Source organism: Neodiprion virginianus, chromosome 4 (assembly GCF_021901495.1).
Source record: "Neodiprion virginianus isolate iyNeoVirg1 chromosome 4, iyNeoVirg1.1, whole genome shotgun sequence".
NCBI classification, from domain to species: domain Eukaryota; kingdom Metazoa; phylum Arthropoda; class Insecta; order Hymenoptera; family Diprionidae; genus Neodiprion; species Neodiprion virginianus.
Window position 1 is genome coordinate 39,126,760 of NC_060880.1, and position 21,482 is coordinate 39,148,241.

Here is a 21,482-nt window from a genome sequence, read left to right on the forward strand (position 1 = left end):
GACGCGGACCAATCAGCGCGCGTCACCAATGCGGCATCGCTCATTGGTCGGTTCGAGACCCCGCACGGACGGCTAGCGGAAGTATAAATCCGGAATCGCAGGAGTTCAGCGACACAGTAGAATTACGTCAACGAACGGGCACTCGTCGTACGCATCGTATTCAGCTTCTTGGATTATCGTGGTTTTGAAGATGCCTCCTAAAGCAAGTGGCAAGGCAGCGAAGAAGGCCGGAAAGGCACAGAAGAACATTTCGAAGGGCGACAAGAAAAAGAAGCGCAAGAGGAAGGAGAGTTATGCTATCTATATCTACAAAGTTTTGAAGCAGGTCCACCCCGACACTGGTATTTCAAGCAAAGCCATGAGCATCATGAATAGCTTCGTCAACGACATTTTCGAGCGCATTGCTGCCGAATCATCACGTCTCGCTCACTACAACAAACGCTCGACGATAACTTCTCGGGAGATTCAAACTGCTGTCAGACTTCTACTTCCTGGAGAACTCGCCAAGCACGCTGTCAGTGAAGGTACCAAGGCGGTCACCAAATACACCAGCTCCAAATAATTTGACTCTTTGATACAAACAAAAACAGGCCCTTTTCAGGGCCACCACTTACATCCTACGAAAGATCGAAATCTGAACAATAAACAAGTGTATACTGCTCAAACATTATTAAAAATTCAACGTAATTTGTTAAATATATGAATTTAGAGTTCAATTTATCACACTGCAACAGTCGTTTAATAATCTAACATATCGAATATCTTCCACTTTTCTTCGTTCCTACTAGATTTTACTAATTTCAAAACGATTCTAATTTACAAATATATCTACAATATGTTCAACTTGTATAAATATACTTATATTGGAGGTCAAGAGTTCCTTGTTAACATGTTTAACTTATTACTGTTCAAAATATCGCTCCCAGTGAATTACTAAAGAAACTGCCTACAGCAACTCCTGCGTACACACCTAATCAAAATGTAGCCGAACTTGTGTAACCTATAAACAGTAGGACTCGTTTTAGTCTTTAAAGGCTCTATTTACTTTTGTTAAAAATTGTCACTTGACCGTTAACAATTGTAATAATTTTTTCTGCACTAAAAATTGTGATGTGATGGAAGAATTTCAAAAGCCGGGTGATTCCCATCACTGACACTTCATCGCCCTCAGCGGTAGAAGTCGCAGAAGTTGTATAATATAAACTGCTGGAAATGTACAAATATTTTTGCAACCAAAAATTCAGGCGTGTTTTCACTGTTACTGTTAGTACGTTGTGGGAACTAATAGCAAACCGCTGTACGCTACATAACACTGCCGGGATTTTGGAATAATCAATTGTCACCAATTTATGAATAGGGGTCGGCCGATACATCTCCAGCCAGAGATGTATGCAGAATGCAACATGATAGAATGTTATAACGAGGTCTGAAAAGAGAGTTGGCTACTCATTTGTTCTGAGCATAAAACTGGAATGCGGACGAAACATACTTTTTCCCGTAGAACTGCGAAGGCAGCGTGATGCAAACGATAATTGATTATGCGGCACAGAACGATTAACGTACTGAACGGATTGTACCTTCTCAGAAGGCGAATAACCGCTTTTGTCCCCTTCCAGTAGCAGCTGCAGCTATCGCTGCTTTAGTGATGAATACCATGAGTAGGGAAAGGTACAGTCCGTCCAAAAAGAAGATCGCGTCGCTGCACGTCCGTCCACATTCTGTATTTTATGATTTGAACATTTTTTGCGAACGTATACTAGGTATATCGTTTTTTTGAGACTCAAATAAGAAGTGTAATACACGTTTTCGTCCTGTTTGCAGTACCTGCATTCACACATGAGTGACCGTTGATCACGATATAGTAAAGGATTGCAGTTGTAAGTTTTTTTTTCTCAGATCTTGGGACTCAAGATCACCTGTCACTTAGTTTATCATGGGAAAGCACTTGAATTTTGTAAGATTTTCATACCTACATTATGATGTATCTCGCAGCTGGGGGAAATATAATTGTTAGTCAAACATATTTTCATTAGGATAATTTATAAAATAAAATCTTTCATAAAGGAAATAAGAGAAAAAATAAATGAAATGTTTAATAAACTTTATTATAAAACAATATTACATAGTTTCGAAACAATAATTATTACATTAAATTGAAATACAATTAGACAATTCTAAAATCTTGTTTGTCTATCTTATATATGTAGTAACATAACAGTAGTAATAAAATTCTCCAATCACAGATATCTGCAGGGTGAGCCACTTCTTTGCACTCACCCGACTGTATCAAAGTTCACTAGAATTCACGATAATTTTACATGTAAATTAAAGATAATTATATCAGTTCTTAGACCGCTTCTTTTGAATTTCAATGAAAATATTTTCGAAGTTTCTCCTCCGCCATGGGCAGCCTTATTCTCTACATCTTAAATAGCAACGTGCGAACTTAAAAACATATTATACGTATATTGCTAACGATAGTGTAGTATATTGTGAAGAGATTTCACAGCTTAAATAAGTAATAAAAAAGTTGTAAAGTACTACTAACATTTCAAGTAGGAGCCATAAAAAGCCTTCTATTCCGGAAGGCAAAATACATCTTTCAACAAGCGGGATGTAATTTTTTGAATGTTGTATACGTAGTACAACCACCAGACTGAAAGTTGTTGATCACTTTAGCTGTCATTCGAAAATACCATAACAGTAGTTTAAAAATTTTAGTCTTATATGTCAATGGTTAGATTTATCATTACTTTCAATTCATAATCGATTGTAACAATCAACTTTAACGACGTCACAAGTGACATGCTGCACGTCTTTCAGCGGGCCAGCTAGACATTGCGCATCATACACATGTTTATTTTATCATGCATTAGTCAATTTGGCAATTGGAATTAGCGGCTTTTAAGTACAGAATATAAAAGGGTATGAGTAAATCACGATACGTGAAAAGTAAAAGTCTTTTAAGCAAAATATTAAAATTTCAATTTTTACTTGATTTACTGTCCTGAAGTCAAATTGAATTCAATAAGTGGACGGCAGACCAGCCATATTATCATGTTTTCCCTTTATATCGAGACCCCTTGACTCTGTTCTCATCCCGCTTTGATCTAACTGAACTTGAGCAATATTGTAGCATTAAGATCTAATTACAAATCGCGATTTACAGTAGAACCTTGTTGCCATCAACTTGAAGCAGCCACTGGCTTGTTTCACTCTAGAATCCATTTGCAATGGATCGCGAGCCTATTAATTCACTTCAGCGAATGGCTCGCACCCTATTAAGGAATGAATCATAGCTCCCTTGTTATCATCAGAAGGTTTGAGCAGTTGATAACACCGTGATTCTACTGTATGACATATAATGCATGATTTGGAGATCACTTTTCATTAATCTCCGAAGAGTAACTGCTGGCTGTGTGTTGAGGGTTTAGCAAGAATATTACTCTGCAGTGCAGAATTACTCTTAGGTACCAATCGCGTAAAGCCCTTCACCTCATTCAGTCCATATCTGTGACTTTTCTTTTTACTCCACTGTCTACTGGGTCCATTTGCAATGCGATTGCTTTTTCTTTCAGCTCTTGGTAATTTTTCAACCTACTCACAGCGTAATCCTGAAGAAAATTGATAAAATTATGAATTCCCTTATTAAATTATTGAATCGTATCAGTCAGTGACGTTTTTGAAAGTTGATAAATCAATGTAACAAGTTGTTTCTTGAAATATATCTTACCCAGTAGCCAAATGGGATTTGGGATAGTTTGGCATTGACAATAGACCAGAGTCCCCAGAAGAGATGACTTGCTAATGAGAATGTCTTGATTTCTCGCATCATACGTTCTTCTTCCGCGGTTCCCTCTTTGTTTAGCGTCCTCAGGTAACTCCGGATGAAGTTTAACTGTCAAGAATGAAATTGAATAAGTCTAATGCACGCTGAGAAGAGGAAAACCTAATTATTGGCTCTGATCGTTTGAATGACATCTACTACTATAGCATTTACTAACTGGAATTCCCACATAATAGTGCAGGATATTTGGAAAAAAGTGCAATCGACTCAGGAATAACATAACTTACGTGATAAATGATCAACCAAATGTTCGTTTATATGTTATCGATACTTTGGTAGGTATTGAAATATTTATGGACACACAAGTTTATAACTTTACGTATGCAGCAAGATTGCACGGTAGAAAGGAGAATTGTTATAGTTTCACCTAGTCGAATCAACTGTATTCATGTCCGGAATTGTGATGACAATAAAAAAAAAATCGAGAAAAAGATGAACATAACAATTGGAGTGATTACAGGCACGCAATTCCAAATAAACTGAATATTTAAGAAACTTCAGAGTTTGTTTCTTTATATACAAAATTCAGCATAGCAACCAAGTTATAATTTGTTTCTGCACATTTTCATTTATTTATACATTTGTTGTTTATTCGTAATTTAAATTTGTACGTGAAAATGATAAATTTATTAATTATAATGATATTTATGAATGGGATTTCGGTTGTGCATACGAATATGGTATACTATTGATTAATTGAATCACTTTTGTACGAAAAATAAAAAATGATCCCAATTCTTTAATACTGTTACTTTCGGTATGGAGTCAAAGGGTTTTATGGTTATTGATGATTTTGCATTATGTGCAAGGATGATGACTATCATTATATATCTTATATTCTTCAGGGAGAATTCCATTGAAATTTTTTAATCTTGGCTCACCTCCATACAGCTACAATCTAGCTGTAAGCCAAGTACTTGTGATAACTGTAGTAAGAAGAATGACCTTTGATGAAATAAATGAATAATTACATATCTAGGGTTATGAAACTACTTGGTATTTGTTATGAATCAGCAAATAGAGAAACATACTCTTCAAAAGTGTCTCAACTCCGAATGCCACAGTTCTAGGATTGAATGTTACGTTACAGTTACGTTTTTTTCTTTATCTTTTTTTTTTAAGGGAGGTAATAGATTTTGGCTATTGAGAGTGCGTGTAGAGGTACTCTAGTGTCGTAGATGCCCAGATGCGGTTCTGGTTGTCGCCATGTTGATATAGGCGCAGGTTGCTCAGCTTCCACCAAAACGCACAGCGAGAGCAGAGTCCATCAGACTGGGGATTTGATTTGGCCCATCGATTTGATGATAGCAGGCATCAGCCTTCTCTCAAGGAATCGCGTTCCTGTGAAACTAACATATACACACGCCAAGGTGTCCTATCCTCTTCTCAGCGCCTCAATATAATATTAAATGGAGAAAGCAAAGAGCGTCACACGCAAAGTGATATCTATCAGATTACTTTCCAACTTTATCAAAAAGTCATTCCACTGGTTTAGTGAGTAACTAATATGCTTTCATTAAATTTGAAAAAAAAATTATTGCCACTTCAACTAAAAAAGAGGCTGTTTCTCTTTCAACAGTATACAATTTCTCAACAAATTGTAAAAAGGCTTGTTATACATTTTATTTAATAATGTTTTGAATGGATGTATAATTGTGAAATTTGAATACGCGTCGTAATGTTCAGTTCGAACAGTTAGTGATTGTATCATTCACACTGTGTAAAACCATTTTTCCGGAAGTAACAAAATTAATTTTGCAATACTTTGTTGCGTGTAACAATGCTGCTCTAAACCCCTGACGTATCGTGTAATATTATATTCGAACTATGCGTAATGCTTTTTATTCAAACTGACAACAATGAATGAGGTGTGAAGGTAGGTTTGGTTTGTCGTAAAATATCTCTTACCATCACTTGTAACAAGTTCATGATTTGAATTTCCCTCTCCCTCCGCCAATTACGTCCTATCTGAAACTTACCTTTTGCTCTCTGGTAGGGCCAGCCGCTCCTCGCTCATGGTAGAATGGATACTCGGGTGCTGTGTAGTCGTACTGCCACTCGACGAAATGGTTAGCAATATCGAATCCTCTGTAGTTGTACGAACAGTATTCAAAGTCGATGAGGACTAATTCTGGTTTCTTGGTATTTTGCCTCAGAAGGATGTTACCTTCTTGCATATCGTTATGACAGAATACAACAGGAAATTTGGTCTGCGTTATGAAACACCTGCAAGAACATGAATATTTTTTTTTCAATTTCTTGGTGGAAATTATTTTCCTCACTGCCTTTACTGCATTCAACCACCATTATCTAATGTTTCAATCAAGGTAACGCTTGAAGTAATCTACTATAATATTCAAACTACCAGGTAAAATCTCAAAGCTAAAACAAACAGTCCAACATCCAGAAGTGAAATGGATTAACGCTCCAAATTGTACCTAAGCCATTTAACTTCCTGAGACAAATCCATGGATCTGAGTACATTGACGTTGTCCAATAGTTTTGGCTCCACTTCACCAGGGTTTTCAAGGACATCAGTAGCAGTGTCGAGCCATCTTGCCATGGTGTCCCATAGCCAGGTAGGTTCCTTGCTAATGGGAACTTGCATGGAATGTATGTTGGCCATTTTTTCAGCGATTAGGACACTGAGAGACGGGTCAGCGAGTTCTTTGGTCAGCAAGGGCCTTGCTGGAATGTATTCCTCGATTCTACCACCAGGAAATATGCCGTGCAGCTTTGGGCCCAGCCGTCTTTCTGACAAAAGAGTGAAAATCACAGACTCTGTAATCAGTCCTTCGAGTGCTCGTTCTCCATGGACTTGTCCGTACAGTCGCAAAAGCACCTGGCGAGGCTCTCCTCGTACAGGTGCGGCTCCTTCCGGAAGCTCCACATTGTACAGCCAGTTGCTCAAGCCGCCGCTACAAGTAGGACACAATTAGGATTAGTTTGTGACTATGCGTTAACGTGATAAAAAAATGAAAGACGACGACTAATCTAAATACATCCGTACATAACTTTGGTGAAACGCAACAACTCCGAGAGAAAAATATACTAACAGTTACGGTTAAAAATATTTTCATTTAAATATAGATTATCTTGAAATGGACATAGCAATTTTCACTCAGCTGAGCCAATTTCTATCGAAATTGAAATGTGGCATATTTATCTAATCATAATTAAATTCTGGATTCCTTTTGTCTAATTTTATTTCACACTGTTTGACGCTACTACGTTTTAACTTATTAGTACGATGAATACGATAACTCAGACTCCGGAGTTCTTGCGTAATAGCACGCTTTTAATGAAGTCTCTTCTACGTTTAAACAAGCAGCCAAAAAATATGTGAGTGACAAGACACAAAAGACACGAAATGTACCAATCTGTACGCATCTGTACAAGACAAATTTCCAGTTCAAGCGAGGTATGGTTCATAAACCGGGAAAAAAAAAAAAAAAAACAACAACAAATTGTAGTTCATAAATTTGTGTTCTTGTTTCTTTTAAACAACTATTTATCTGTAATTCAGTCCTCGATATTCAAAAAGAAAGTTTTCTTGATTTTGGTGTATGTTTTGTTTACATAATATTGCTAAAAACTTCGATTCGAGTGCAAGAATTATATATAAATATGATTCAAAACGTTAGGAATCAATTTCATACTCCAGGTATGCACAATTTGCGTAAAGGTAAAATTTATCGTTATCATCAATTGAAATTAGCGAATGAATGTGTAAATTGTTGCGAGCTTACCTGATCCGTTTGAAGCCGATATTATCCGCGGTAACATACTTCCATGCACCGTGTAAATAATCACGACAAATTCGGGCTGCAGTCTCTCTCATTTCCGGATTCTGCTCTGACATCTACAACGAAATAATGAGGTATAAAATTTACAAGAATATCTCAATATTTATGAAGATTCGTATCGCGTGCAGCGGAAAATTCGGAGCATAATCTTAGATCAATGTAGCCACAAAAGAACTGGGACGAATTATTGTTGAAACAGTATTGGGTTTATTATACAAAAGCTAATATTGGGAATAGATAAGAAGATAAAAATCCGTCTATCTAAAGTAGCTTCGGCTGCATCAATGCGATAATATACATTTTACACACAATGATCAAATCGTTATCTCAATCAAGTAAAATTACTCGTATCGTGATGATCCGTTCATCATACGACGCGAACATTCATGAAGATCGTACGAAACTGCCCCCTGAAAAATCACCAGCAAAGCTATCCGCGTTTGCGCGATGTTAAAGGATCAATAATATTCTCACGATGCTTAAATGTTACAGCTTGAGCTGGCAGACACGGCGTGTAAGAAAAAGGCCTTTTTACAACAAATAACGCACTCCAATTATTTGATGCGATTATGCGTTAAATTAAATTACAGTCTTTTATCAAGGACTAAATATTCCGTCCCTTTTTTACAATAATTTACATAACTGATATTGGTCAATTTATATTAATGATCATTTTTTCTATATTATTCGCGTACGTTATACATTATTTCTAAAAAAATTTTAATATTTCATTACGCACTTTGCGACGACAAATAACATATATATGTATAATATAATTACCCAGGGATAAAATGAAACAAGGTCATGAAGCTTGCGTAACAAATATCAGGTAATACCGAAAGTATTTACTGCATGTATAACAGTATGTATGTACATATATTTCGCAATACACGAGTATAAGTTGACCTATTTTTTTTGGAATGAAACTTTTGGTAACGATTTATGCCTACATATGCACATGGGTTTATCATTAGCAGTTATCATTACGTCAATTTACACTAACAAAATCTCGTCGAATTTTTAGAGTAAAAGTAGATGCTTTAATAATAATTGTCAAGTATGTGGTAATTTGCGCAGTTATACGTAGAGTTATAAGTGTTAATATTATATCTATTGATTAAACAGCTTGAACGGTGGTATATTGTTTCAAACAACATAATATGTTCAGTGCAGTATAACAATCGGTATTGCTGCTATCAACGAGTTGGGGTGATACAGCTAGGCGATAATGTAACAGAAAGTATGAAATATAGAGAAAGAAACGAAGATTCTTTCTGAAGCTGTAAGTGTATTATAAGTGTATTAAAACAGTTTCAAGGGACACTTTATATTTACTTGCAGACAGCTGCTGCCATTGACTAGTAAATACGTTACTTTATGTTAATCTAGTACGACTATACACTCTAAGAAATGCGTAAACAGTTCCTGTCCTTGCAGCGCAGCAAGATAAATATAGATACTCGAACTGACGAAAATAATATACGGCTAAGGAATAATTCCGTAGAAAAATATTCGAAATAATTATAACAGTCGTGTATTTTTTTTTTTTTTTTTAAACTACTTTTAAATGGCAAGATTTCGTATAGAATCGATTGACGTATATGTAAATATAAGAATGTGTCGTTTCGACGCGATCAATTGACGTATGTACCTACTTGAGAAGATGAAAACGAACCGTCGTCTCCAAGGATCTCACCAATAGTGTACATAAATTATGAATAGTTCCTTGATAACACGACGAAAGATATCGATTAAACAAAATATTTATCGTTGGCATCGATTGGATATTAACGATCAGTACAAGTGGGCCATAAATCAAGATAATATTAGGCATTATCATATCTATAATGTGCATTCATTGGCGTCGGTATCGAATTGGTTTCAACCCGCTATTGATCCATCCGCTAATTGAATGTACGAATGACATTAAAGAAAACAATCAATTTCTCGTATGTGTTGTAATGATATTTGTATGTATTATTCTGATATTAAAAGTTTTCCATACATCTAAGTTGCGAACTACATTCAAGGGATATTTAAGACCAATATACCAGACGTCAACCGATAACGATGCTACTTCATCATTTACACGAGCATGTCAGAGTAATCGTGAACCTTGGACCCGAGCTTGGACCGTAGGTAACTCTCGATAATATGGTTATACGTTCTAGGAAAAAAACCTCCACAATCAATTCCGGTTAAACAAACCGCATACGTGGCAGTAAAGATATAATACGATCGCATTTTCTGTTTCACTTACAATGCTATACAAAGTTGTGTGAGACAATTGAAACGAAATTTACCTTCAAGACCCGATTGAATTCAACGCAATTAGATCAATACCGTTTGACGCCGGTTTATGAGAGGGCAATTTCATGTTCGCTTCTTAACCCTTCGAGTTCACACATTATTGTACTGAGTCATCTTTTATAATAGGACGTTGACAACAAGGTAGTATTCTATGATTTTTGGAGTCGTCGATTACGAATCTGAAATCGGGCTTCAAATATTCAAGATGGCGGATCCAATATGGCGGCCAAAATTGAAAATCTGATCGAATCCGGTCAAACAACTCTATGCACGCGTTTTCGGAGTCGGTGATTGGGTTCGTCATTCTGAATTTTGTAAATCTGATTTCAGATTTGTAATCAGTGACCCCAAAAACCTCTGAACAGCGTTTTTTCTCCGGATTTGGTCAAATTTGAAATTTTCCTCCACCATATTGGATCCGCCATCTTGAATATTTGAAATCAGATTTCAGATTCCTATGTAAAACATGTATATGTGTAGAAGGATAACTTTCTCTGAAATGAATCATTCTTTCAATTTTCAATCAACTTCTTTCTAATAATAATGATTTACATTATATCGCAATAATTACTCTCAAGTATTGCAAACCTATAGTGGTATATTATCAGAAATAGCAAAAACAAAAAAAAAACCATAGGGAAATATATTGAAAAGTTCTCTACATATTATACAAAAAATGGATATAAAATAGGTGGTAAGGATACTCCTACCATTATGACTCAAAGGGTTTGACGGTATACAACAACTCATCTATCGATAATTTGAATTTGTGAATTGCAAAACTTTTGCGAAGATTGTGTATCAGTGCAATACTGATTTGAAGGATTGAAATAATTGGCTAATCTATATCGAAGACTCCACTTGCGCAATGGAGTATCTAATGTAATTTATTTAAGCGCAATTTGCATACGTTGAATAAATAATGCATTTTCGCGTGTACTTAACGGATAGTAAACTCGATCGTGTTCCTGACTGAAATCATCCCGCATCATCAAAGTTTTTCCAAATACAAATGGATCTTTCACTTCATTTAAATATTTTCCTGGTCCAAGTCGTTTCGCCGTCATATCAGGCACGATACAATATATTTCCTATATTTTCCCGTCTCGGCTGCATTATGCACGCGTACAAATAGCTCGAAAATGGGAGGAGAAAACAGTTTCCCGCGAGTTATAAATACCGTGCACATGCAGGAGCAGCAGAAAACGATGGAAAGGAACGAACCAAGAGATACAATTTCTGCAGTAGCAGTTACGAATAATCATAGCAACATAGCGATTACTTTTCCTGCGCCAAGGCTTGACGGCGGAATTCCTGACCGATAAAAAGAACCTCTGCGTCGACGCTCCAAGAGCAACGATTGCAAATTGCGGTTGTTGCACCTAGAGTCATATAAAAGCGTGCCTTCGATTGTCTTGAAATCATGGTTTTGAACCTTGTTTATGTATTTTGTAAACATGAGGTTATTTACATATGTGTCTCATCGTCACCTACGTCAGAGCTCAAGCATGCGGTAAATAAAATGCGGGAGAAACTGTGTTGATTATATTGTTTTTACATCATAGTATTCGCCTTATAATCGTTGCGCTGCAACGCAATGCGATTGTGAATCGAATGAGAGCTGGCGCTTGAGAAATATTCTCGAAGTTTACGTGAGCCGACGGCAGCAAACGTCACCTTGATGATTTAAAAACGTCGTGGCTGTACAAGGGCGAGTTTTGAAAGCGTCCCAGATACGGAATCTAGGGATGGGATAAGACGACGCGTAATAACGGCTTGCGTAAAAACGAGGAGCCAGCGTCGATTTAACGCCCTGTAACATAAAATCGGAGAAGCGCTACTGTGGAAGGCGTAGAATTAAATCGTTCGAGTTCACGTACCTTGTTTTGAACACCCATTGTCCGCAGATTTGCTAAAAGCGACGCAGTCGAAGTCGAGATATGTGAAGATCGACGGTCGCTTTACGTTTACCGTATGCGAGAAAGCACTGCTGTTTACCACTGAGTTTTCAGCCTGGAAGGCTAATTATAGACTTGCGGCTTTCGCTCTTGTAAGTCGTGAATGAAAACCGCTACGTAAGACCGAAGCTGCAGGTATTTAGTTCCAACGATTACGCTTTTATCGCAAAATCTGACGCTTCACTTTTCCTTTATCGTTTACAGCAGTTCTACTTATCGATGTGTGATGTAGAGCGACTGTGAGTAACAAATTTCTGTCAAACTTACAATACAAAACAAAAATATTATCCAGCGAGAGCGAGCTAGAGAATTGTACGAAACGCGTCCGTTGAACGTCACCAAGTATATGGGCGAGGATTGCGCATGTAAGAGATTGGTACGGTAAAATCTACCTTGGTGGGAAGGGGCGAAACGCGATTTGTTGGCTTTTTGCCACCGACGATCTTACGGCTCAAAATCGACCAATCAACGCTCGAGATTTGCCGACCAGCAACTGCGCAGGCGCCGTCTGCCACGAGGGCTCAGGGATGTGTCAGAAAGAGGTGCTGTCCCGGTATTTCTTACCCGGAGAATATTCAGCAACCGCTGATTCAGAATCGATTAAAATCAAACGTGAAAATATCGAATGGTGAAAAGGTAAGGCAAACTCGAATTAATCCGAAACTGCGTAGGAACTTACAAGGCTGCGAGGCTTCGGAATAAAGGTGAGTGTAAATAATTGTATAATAATAAACCGCGAACTCTAAATCCTAGTACATTCGGTTACTCAAATTCGTAGCTCTGAACATTTACCGGCAATCGTTATCGGATTCAAATATAGCCTACGTATTTTGAACGGTGGATTAGCAGGCTTGAAATGGTAAACATCTTACGACGTCACGAGGGCTGACGGACGTAATTTAACATGGTGCATTATGCGTCGTGCTTACTTGTGCGTAAAAAAAAAGGATACGAAAGTAGAATTTTTAAAGTAAAAAAAATTCATCACAATGACAATCGCAGTCGACAAACAGTGAGCTGCGAAATATGCATTCTACGATCAATTCAATTCGCGTATATACGTGTCTATTTGTATCGCCGAGCGAAGGTGTTTTCCAACCGCTTTGTGGCAGCTAGCTTTATGTACATTGTATATACATGCAATTATACATGGACCCGTGTACAATATTGTGTATGACACGTGTATGCGAATTCGTGCAGACCTACATATCGCGAAGAAGCCAACGTTTAAGCCGATGCAGGTGCAATTGCACGCAAGTCAGCACACATCGCACGCTAAAGGATGCAACAAAAATTAACGTAATTTTTTCGAAATCTCGGTATAATATTCTGACGACGCAATACATATAAATATTTATAAGGCTTCTTTGCCGGAGAATTTACAAATTTTTGATACATGCAATTATTTATTTCTGAATATTTTTATGTAGAGGTGGACAAGCCAGATTTATTAACTATAACTGTGTAACAATTCAGTTCAGTTCAAATTTATGTACGTGTCGTATTTATGTGTCTAAAACCCGTTGCATTGATACAAAATGACTTGCGACTCGTGTGAAATCTTTGTCCTTGTTCTTTTATTTCGTCAGTTGTATTGTATCGTCGTGGGTAAAGTATAATGTAGGATTCGTGCTAACAATTAGAGCATGTAGACATGGAGGAAGCCTGGTGTACAATTTTGTGTAAGTCGAAAACGTAATAGAGATAGAAGTAGTAAGACTTAACTACACATATTTATCACAACTAAAGATCTCCAATTAGACAACATTGAATTCTACATTACATAACGATACTTAAGACTTATTTGATAAACAAAGTCATGAAATTGAAACGCATTTTAGACATTGAAGTTATTCTTAAAATATTATACAGTCGTCGAGAATTATACTTTAATCCAAAGTTCAAAATTGGAGTGGTTGCAATGTTGTTAACCTTTCTATTCATAATAAGTTCTTGGCTCGTGGTTAGAAATTAACATAATCTCTATAGGTTTCATCATCCGTGAAATAACTATCGGCCCTACTGGAAATCATTCTATAATAAATCACCTAACGTTATGAGTCATAACTTATGACCGATATTTCGATGTATTTTATCATGTAATTTGATATGTGAATACGATTCAATACATAACAAACCACATAATAAATCATGAAGTATAGATTATATAATAAAATACATAAAATAGGGGTGTACCTGCCTTATATATACGTGTTTACCCGATCGAATCCAGATTTGCACTGCGAGGGTTTTGATGGCAAATCCATATTACATAATTTTCATGGTCATGTATATTTAATAAAAATGAAATGTAAGGAGCAGTGACTACGGAGGCGGAGTGAATTTCTTCATCCTGATCATCGATTACAACCGCCACTTGAAATTTCTAATTGAAAATACCAGTGTGCCTCAAATAGCGCGCAAAATCTTGGCTCAAGTCTCAGAAAAAAAATATTGCCAGCAAACCCGATTAACCAGTTTTGAAACAGATCGTAATTGTCGATTTTGCGAAAGATGTATCAAAATTTTTGCCGGTTATACCGGCGTATTAAAGCAGGACTTTGCATTGCATTACACATAAAGAGGCAATATTATACGTATGCGGAAAATATATTTTGTAATAAAAGTTTCCGCCATGCATACTTGTTTACTGCAAGATTTCCTTGACGATAGTAAATCGACCATTCGTACTTTATCGACACGTGACTAATGTGTTTACGCCCTCCGTAGATAATTAGTATAAAACTGGGTTAGTTCCATTCGATCAAGAATTTGTCATAAGTATAATCTACATCTATTGTGCAGATGATGACGAGATGACAGATTCTTTCGTAACCAACGGCCTTACCGGTTTCAAAATTCAGACGTGTAGGTAAAATAGGCATCTAACTAATACCGACTGCGGTAAAGAAATCGTTATACCCGAAAAATAGGATTGGACATTTGTTAATAGACAGTAATATACATACATTTTGCGAATAAGGAAAAAACTGAACTTCCTTAATTTATTTTCACGCAAACTACTAAGTATTACAGAATGAGGCATATCGATAAATCTGCATAGGTGTAATCGAGATGTTAAAACGTTTACATGTGCTCACGTGATCCAGCCTCTAATAGGTGCGTCATGTTCAACACTTACTCATCGAATGTTATTGATTGCTACGGTGGAATTTCCCCAGTGCATTACTAAACAAGAAATTTTGATACGATATACAATTTATTGGTTTGTAGAATCATTCGCTACTGAATTTTGAATTTCGACCGCGCAAAGAATAAGGGGTCTCTCGGCGGGAGATTCAAAAACTGATCCTCCATTTAAAAACATATTACTTAATTCTTGCCTCTTGGAAGACGATGCTAACTCGTACAGCTAATTCTGGTTAATCAGCGAACCCCTCTTTCCATGTAGATCCGAGCAATTATCAAAAATCTCATTTTGGTACATAAATGTGACCGCATATCTACCGTATGGTATTATGTACCTGCGATTAACTATATTATGGTACGTAATAATCCCGATAAAAGAATCGCAGATCATTTTAGAGCGGTGTAGTAATTAAGATATAACTATTTCTAAGACGTGTTCATAATGTAGCATCATTCGCATCTGTAATACCTGAGAAAAAAATCAAATTTCACCTATAGCGAATTAACGGTAAAATACCCGTGTCGCTGTGAACGGTCAGTAAGGAAGATAAAACCGGTGAAAATCGTAAGGCAGCCTTCAGACGTGAAAGTTGGTGGTCACGTTATAGATAGTCGTCGTATTTTTACCCTTGCAAACCGTCAAACAATATTTGTACAACTTCAAGCATTAATATATCTCTGCTTGTCAGCTGTGTGCATACATTGCAGATCTTGCGAATTGCATATATCTTGAAAATTTCCTTAAAAGTCTGTATCAGAGTCGGTAAAATACGTGAACAATTACAGGAAAACAATATACCTAGTGTTACACACAGTGCGCCGTACATATATTCGAAGAATTATAATTGATCTACGTAACAATTCTACGAACTATTATACCTACAACTAATGATTACGTGAAACATTGCAAACTGTGGTTGGAAAATTTTCATCAATCATCTGCTCTTACACCGTCTGGAAAGGAATTATCTACAACGAGACACTGTACCGTGCAGTTGTGAAATATATAAAAAAAAAAAAAAAACACTGAAGAAATATAATATTCGTGCAGATGAAGTCAGAATAGACTGACAAGCCGAGACGACTACTAATTAACTCAAGTCTCAATGTTACACTCATCGTCCACTATGATGCACCCAGTAAATTCCGTTATGTTTATCATCGTCTTGCGAATCGGGTAAGAACGTAATTATGACCAGGCAACAGCAAAAGAAAAAGCGAAATTTGCTGTGCACTTATCGCTTACCTTATATTATTCACAGTCCTGCAATATTCGAAAGCAAAGATATCTACTTGATGTTTTATTTTTATTTCATTCTTCGTATTGCGCAGTACAAGCAATTAATTATCCTCCTCTTCGATCAGGGTGTCTCGTTCTACTCGTATCAATTACCGTCAATTACTCCGAAAGAGACTTTTCTAAAAAAAATGTCGCATTCTCAACGGCGCCAGACCGGCAACGTAATCAAACCCCAACAAATTGGTATCACAGAATTTTTATTTTTTTTTCACAGCGTATTAGTTTGCCGCACGGCTGCAAGGAGGCGATGTTTGTAATACTTTCTCGTAATAGAAGTTAGTTGCGCAGAGTACTCATACTATAGTTGTACGCGACGTGCGTAAATTTAATCAATGCATGAATTACTTGAGTACAATAAATTAATCGCTTAATCTAGTATTTCGTATTTTTAGGACAACGATGCATATGAAACCAAAAGTTCGTTAATGTATTTTTAATAGCGACAAAATTTTGAAACATTTATAGTTTGATACAATACATTTTTCAATTTCAGGTGAAAATACTCGTTTATCTATCACTTATTATATCAAACAGGCACTTGGTAAGGAAGGCAATGATAGTGATTGATACTCTAAACACACAAATTGATATTACATTGCGAGGTTAATGAGGGTAAAATACAAAAACCGATTGCGAGGAAAAATACTCGAGTCTGCCGATTATTGAAGTTTGAAAAGTAATCGATTATACTCGATTAATCGGGAAAAAATAATTGATCATTTCTGGTCATTCTTAGTTTGCAACTTAATTTCTGATTATAGTTTTCAAACATGTCCCGATTTTATTGAAATTCAAGTTCTAGGTCAATGAACAATTGCTGAGGTTTGCTTTTTGTATGAATTCTTTCAATTTGGCAATGATAACAAGAGTATAATTATCATAAAACAGAGTTTTGTCTTTCCATACATCATTATACAATGTCATAACGCCAACTGATAACTATACTGAAGTACGGATCACACATGATCAATTTCGATTTATTAGTAAAGAGAGAAAATAACTTACCAACTACAAGATCCCGGAAGAAATGATTATCGTTATACATAATTTAATATATGTATACGCATCATCCACGTGGTCAGTCAAGTGCCGGAAATCTTTGAGACATGCCGAATGAGTTTATGTCCGTTTCACTTCGCTATTATTTCACAATCCGTAACGAACAGGCAAAGCAAGTTGACGCTACGAATTAGCAAACACACTTGTGAATAGTAACACACTAACACAGTATACATCATAAGCACGTGTCTACAGTCAGACCCTAATTATATCAAAGGGTACGGAAATCAAGCTGCAAAAATTGGAGCAAAATGGCAACTATGCCATGATGCGCAGTGTCTAACGCGCACTTGGCCATGATGACTCATAAACATTCAATTATCAATAATATCAATTCTCGATCGAAAACAAAGGCCGAGGTACAGTTGAGGGGGTATTGTCCTCGGCAACTCTCGGAAAAACAAAACTTCGTAGTACAAGAAAGTACGGCCAATGCGACACTTTTGTACATTTTAAATATTTGACTATCTGATGAAATCCTATACCTACTTATACAGGGTTTGTGTAAAGGAAATGTTAGCGTTCATATAGGACTCTGATTTTACAAATAAACTGACTTTGCATTGCCGTTAACCAAATAGGTCCCACGATACGTCACTCTGCAAAATGCGCAACAAATGTTTTTGCCCTATTTCTACTTCGTTGAAATCCTAGAAATACACGCCCCTTATATGTATACATATAGATAAATCACTTGAAGATAGGAAAATTTCAAACAACCTATTATCGAAAACGTAATGTTAAACATACCGTCAGTGTAACATCAGCCAGTTAATGCCTGCATGGTGTTGACTTGTACATACTTATGGTCAATAAAATTTCATAAGGGGACTGATTGGGTTTGTCTGTATGTGTGCCGGTCCTACACGGGTAGCAATAACTACTGATAGCTGGTAAGGAGCTTTGACTGAATCTCTAGACACGCCAGTTGTACAGAGAACCTTCTTGCTGCGGTAAACCAGAATCCCTTAAAGTATTAACTCTATTACAATAATTGTACAATACGTGTGTATTAGAAATTTCATGACAGAATCAGACTTGTATGGCAAACCGTACGCTGAAACCTATACCGCAGTTTAAAATATTATCGTACTTTTTTTTCCAATCTATTTACTGATAAAGTTATATAGATAAGTTCAATCAAGCGGCGTTTTTCATTTTATTTTTCAGAGCAAGTTTTGCCAACTCTGAAGCTATGTCGGTGACACGCCAACCATGGGGAACGGTTCAAGGCGAGAAAGTGGAGATATTTACATTGAAAAACGGGCATGGCTTTGAAGTTGACGTTATTTCTTATGGGGCAACAATACAATCCATTAGAACGCCTGACAAGCATGGAAATATTGATGATGTCGTTCTTGGCTTCGATAACATTGAAGGTAGATAATTGTCGTTGATAAGTCAATCCTGCACACAGCATGAGAATCAATGATATGTAAGAATTCTTGGAATGTATCATGTTTTACGACCAAGTCTTTCCAAGCGTTGCTTTTCCTGAGCTCAATACTGAACTCGCAGAAGCTTTGCTGCTAATACTGCAACAAATGGTATTTTTCATACCTCAAATATTTTTAACGACTTTGACAATTCTTTCGCAAAGGTTACCTCGGAAGTGACAACCCTTACTTTGGAGCAACTGTTGGACGAGTTGCTAATCGGATTGGAAAAGCCAAATTCAATGTTGACGGAGTGATGTATACTGTGGCTGAAAACGTTCCGGGAGGCAGTCTTCACGGGGGGTTGAAAGCCTGGGACAAGAAGATTTGGAATGCCACAATCAGGGATAATGCAGTTTGGATGACGCTGTTGAGTTGTGACGGAGAGGAGGGCTATCCAGGTGCAGTAATCGCCACTGTAAAATTCAGCGTTACCAATGATGGAAGATTGGTCATCAAGATGACTGCAGTTTCCACGAAAGCCACTCCCATCAATTTAACTAATCATAGTTACTTCAACTTGTTTGGACATGTAAGTGGCATTCATTTCATGAGAAAAAAATTTCACACGAGATAAACATAGTGAAGGCGTTGAATAAAGACTGTATCTGCACGATATTTTCTTAACACTGATCACAAATGGTATGTCAAAGGCTAATTAGTTATAATTGTTTGTATAGCTGCGTGACGGTTCATTTCTGCGATATAAACGTAAAAAAGCTGGGAAATGAAAAATGTCATTTCTTTTAGTACTCCAAGTTGTTGAATAATTTGTCTTAATTCCAGAGTGGCAATGCCACAGAACTGTACAAACATGAGATAACGATAAATGCCGATCGCTGGACAGTGACGGATGAAGGAAGCATACCAACTGGTGAAATTAGATCCGTTGCTAACAGTATAATGGATCTTAGAGTTTCTAAACAGCTTGGAGATGTTCTTCCTAAAGTACCCAGCGGAGGATATGATTACAACTTCTGTGTACCGAATGATGATGGGCCTAAGGGAGATAGATTCGTTGCTAGAGTATTACATCCAAATACTGGAAGATATTTGGAGGTGTACTCTGACCAGCCAGGTGTTCAGCTGTATACAAGCAACGGGTTCCCAGATGAAAAGACTAAAGGCATTGTCGGCAAAAACGGCCAGCAGTATTTTAAGCACGGAGCATTTTGCCTAGAGACACAGAATTACCCAGATGCTGTGAACCATGTACGTGTCTCTGTATTTTTTTGGATTGGTATTGCATTTTTTTCACAATTCCATGCACTCTTACTCGACGATAAAACGTTTGAATGATTTTTCAGGAAAATTTCCCAAATAGCATCCTGCGACCCGGACAAACCTATAAGCACAGCGTCACATACAAATTTGGATTTCAAGAGCAGTAAAATCGAGAACCAAGTATAACGTGATATGCAATGATTATTACAATACGATTAAAATAAGAAGAGATTTATATAGAATTTCCATCAGCATTCAATAGATTTATGGACTTTGAAGCCAGCATTTGTGTATTTTGGTTCTATTCTGTGATTAAGGTACTACTTTCGTGTCAAGGGTAGCGCATTATCACAGAACTGTGACCCTCTTGGCTTTAGACTCCAGCTGAATTAACTGAAATAAAGTATATTGCACAGCAAATGAATTGCTGCCCTAATGAGGCTAAACCTAAAACAAATTGCACCACTCCTGTTGATTTTTAAGTTTCATTTCAGCTCCATATGAATTCACCTACTTTTAATGTTCATCAGTATAATTAAATAAATATTAAATATTTACACAAGATTTCAGTATAAAATATATATAAACTACAAAGAAGTATATTTATACACAATTGGTGTGAGAAGATTAGTAATGAGCTCAGCAAAGTTTTCAAGTATTACAAACAAACGTGACAACAGTGAAGGTCCATGTTTCTTGCTGTGAGTCCAATTACTATTCATGTATCAGTAATTACTAAATATATTATTGCCAAAACTCGATCTCATGCCAATGACGGGGACAGATTCACTTCTAATGGATTGTGTTTCTTCTTTGTCGCAGTTGAATCAATATTTTCCAGAAGTCGATCTTGTCGTTGCTGCGTAATCGGAGCAGCTGAAGGTGTATAGCGATCTGATATCCAACCCTCGATGTAATAACCAATAGAACCAACAACAGCTGCAACAGGTAGCGTTGCATAAACAGCATATCTGCGTATTGCCATATTTAGAAACCACATTTTCTGCAACAAGTAGATAAAATCAGATATTTTGCAAACTCATAATATTTATTAAAACAAGTATCGCTCTGCCGATAAGATTCTATGGGTGCACCAACATTGCACATCAAATCCTGTTGATTACACTTTGTTTGGAAAATCATAGTTGAATAATTGTGCTGAAGAACTTGATTCTCTCAATAACATTAATTGTAGCTTGGTAAAATATAAAATTTGAAAATAACGGCAAACAAAGTTGAGTAAATTAGGTTAGTATTTTTGGTTTGCCGTGTCACCGTCGGACAGACCGACTAGATTACTAAATATCTTGTCACAGTGATCCAGATTTAGTTTACATAAACCGTAAATAAATCAACTATTTTTAATTAACGCTGCTCACATCGTATTCGGAT

At 36.7% G+C, this 21,482-nt stretch overlaps 3 protein-coding genes across 16 annotated transcripts; 2 read left to right on the plus strand and 1 right to left on the minus strand.

The window, feature by feature from the left end:
- Positions 1-102: 102 nt before the first annotated feature.
- On the plus strand, positions 103-2,439 carry LOC124301872 (histone H2B.3-like). Its single transcript, XM_046757421.1, has one exon. It carries the CDS (start codon positions 191-193, stop codon positions 560-562), a length of 372 nt encoding a protein of 123 aa, XP_046613377.1. The 5' UTR covers positions 103-190; the 3' UTR covers positions 563-2,439.
- Positions 2,087-17,639, minus strand: LOC124301866 (choline/ethanolamine kinase). 6 transcript variants are annotated; one of them, XM_046757401.1, is made up of 6 exons: positions 17,377-17,639; positions 7,597-7,709; positions 6,286-6,765; positions 5,827-6,073; positions 3,734-3,898; positions 2,087-3,614 (listed from the first exon to the last, which is right to left on the minus strand). In XM_046757401.1, exons 2-6 carry the CDS (start codon positions 7,707-7,709, stop codon positions 3,501-3,503), a joined length of 1,119 nt encoding a protein of 372 aa, XP_046613357.1. In that variant the 5' UTR covers positions 17,377-17,639; the 3' UTR covers positions 2,087-3,500. The 6 variants fall into 6 exon arrangements, with proteins under 6 accessions (XP_046613357.1, XP_046613356.1, XP_046613354.1 ...); XM_046757400.1 differs by lacking the exon at positions 17,377-17,639 and adding an exon at positions 11,844-12,275; XM_046757398.1 differs by lacking the exon at positions 17,377-17,639 and adding an exon at positions 9,309-10,316.
- LOC124301869 (galactose mutarotase-like) lies at positions 12,471-20,514 on the plus strand. 9 transcript variants are annotated; one of them, XM_046757410.1, is made up of 5 exons: positions 12,471-12,557; positions 18,601-18,809; positions 19,031-19,398; positions 19,653-20,078; positions 20,174-20,514. In XM_046757410.1, exons 1-5 carry the CDS (start codon positions 12,547-12,549, stop codon positions 20,255-20,257), a joined length of 1,098 nt encoding a protein of 365 aa, XP_046613366.1. In that variant the 5' UTR covers positions 12,471-12,546; the 3' UTR covers positions 20,258-20,514. The 9 variants fall into 9 exon arrangements, with proteins under 9 accessions (XP_046613366.1, XP_046613369.1, XP_046613364.1 ...); XM_046757413.1 differs by having other exon boundaries at positions 12,479-12,625; XM_046757408.1 differs by lacking the exon at positions 12,471-12,557 and adding an exon at positions 15,677-16,248.
- The last annotated feature ends 968 nt before the right edge of the window (positions 20,515-21,482 follow it).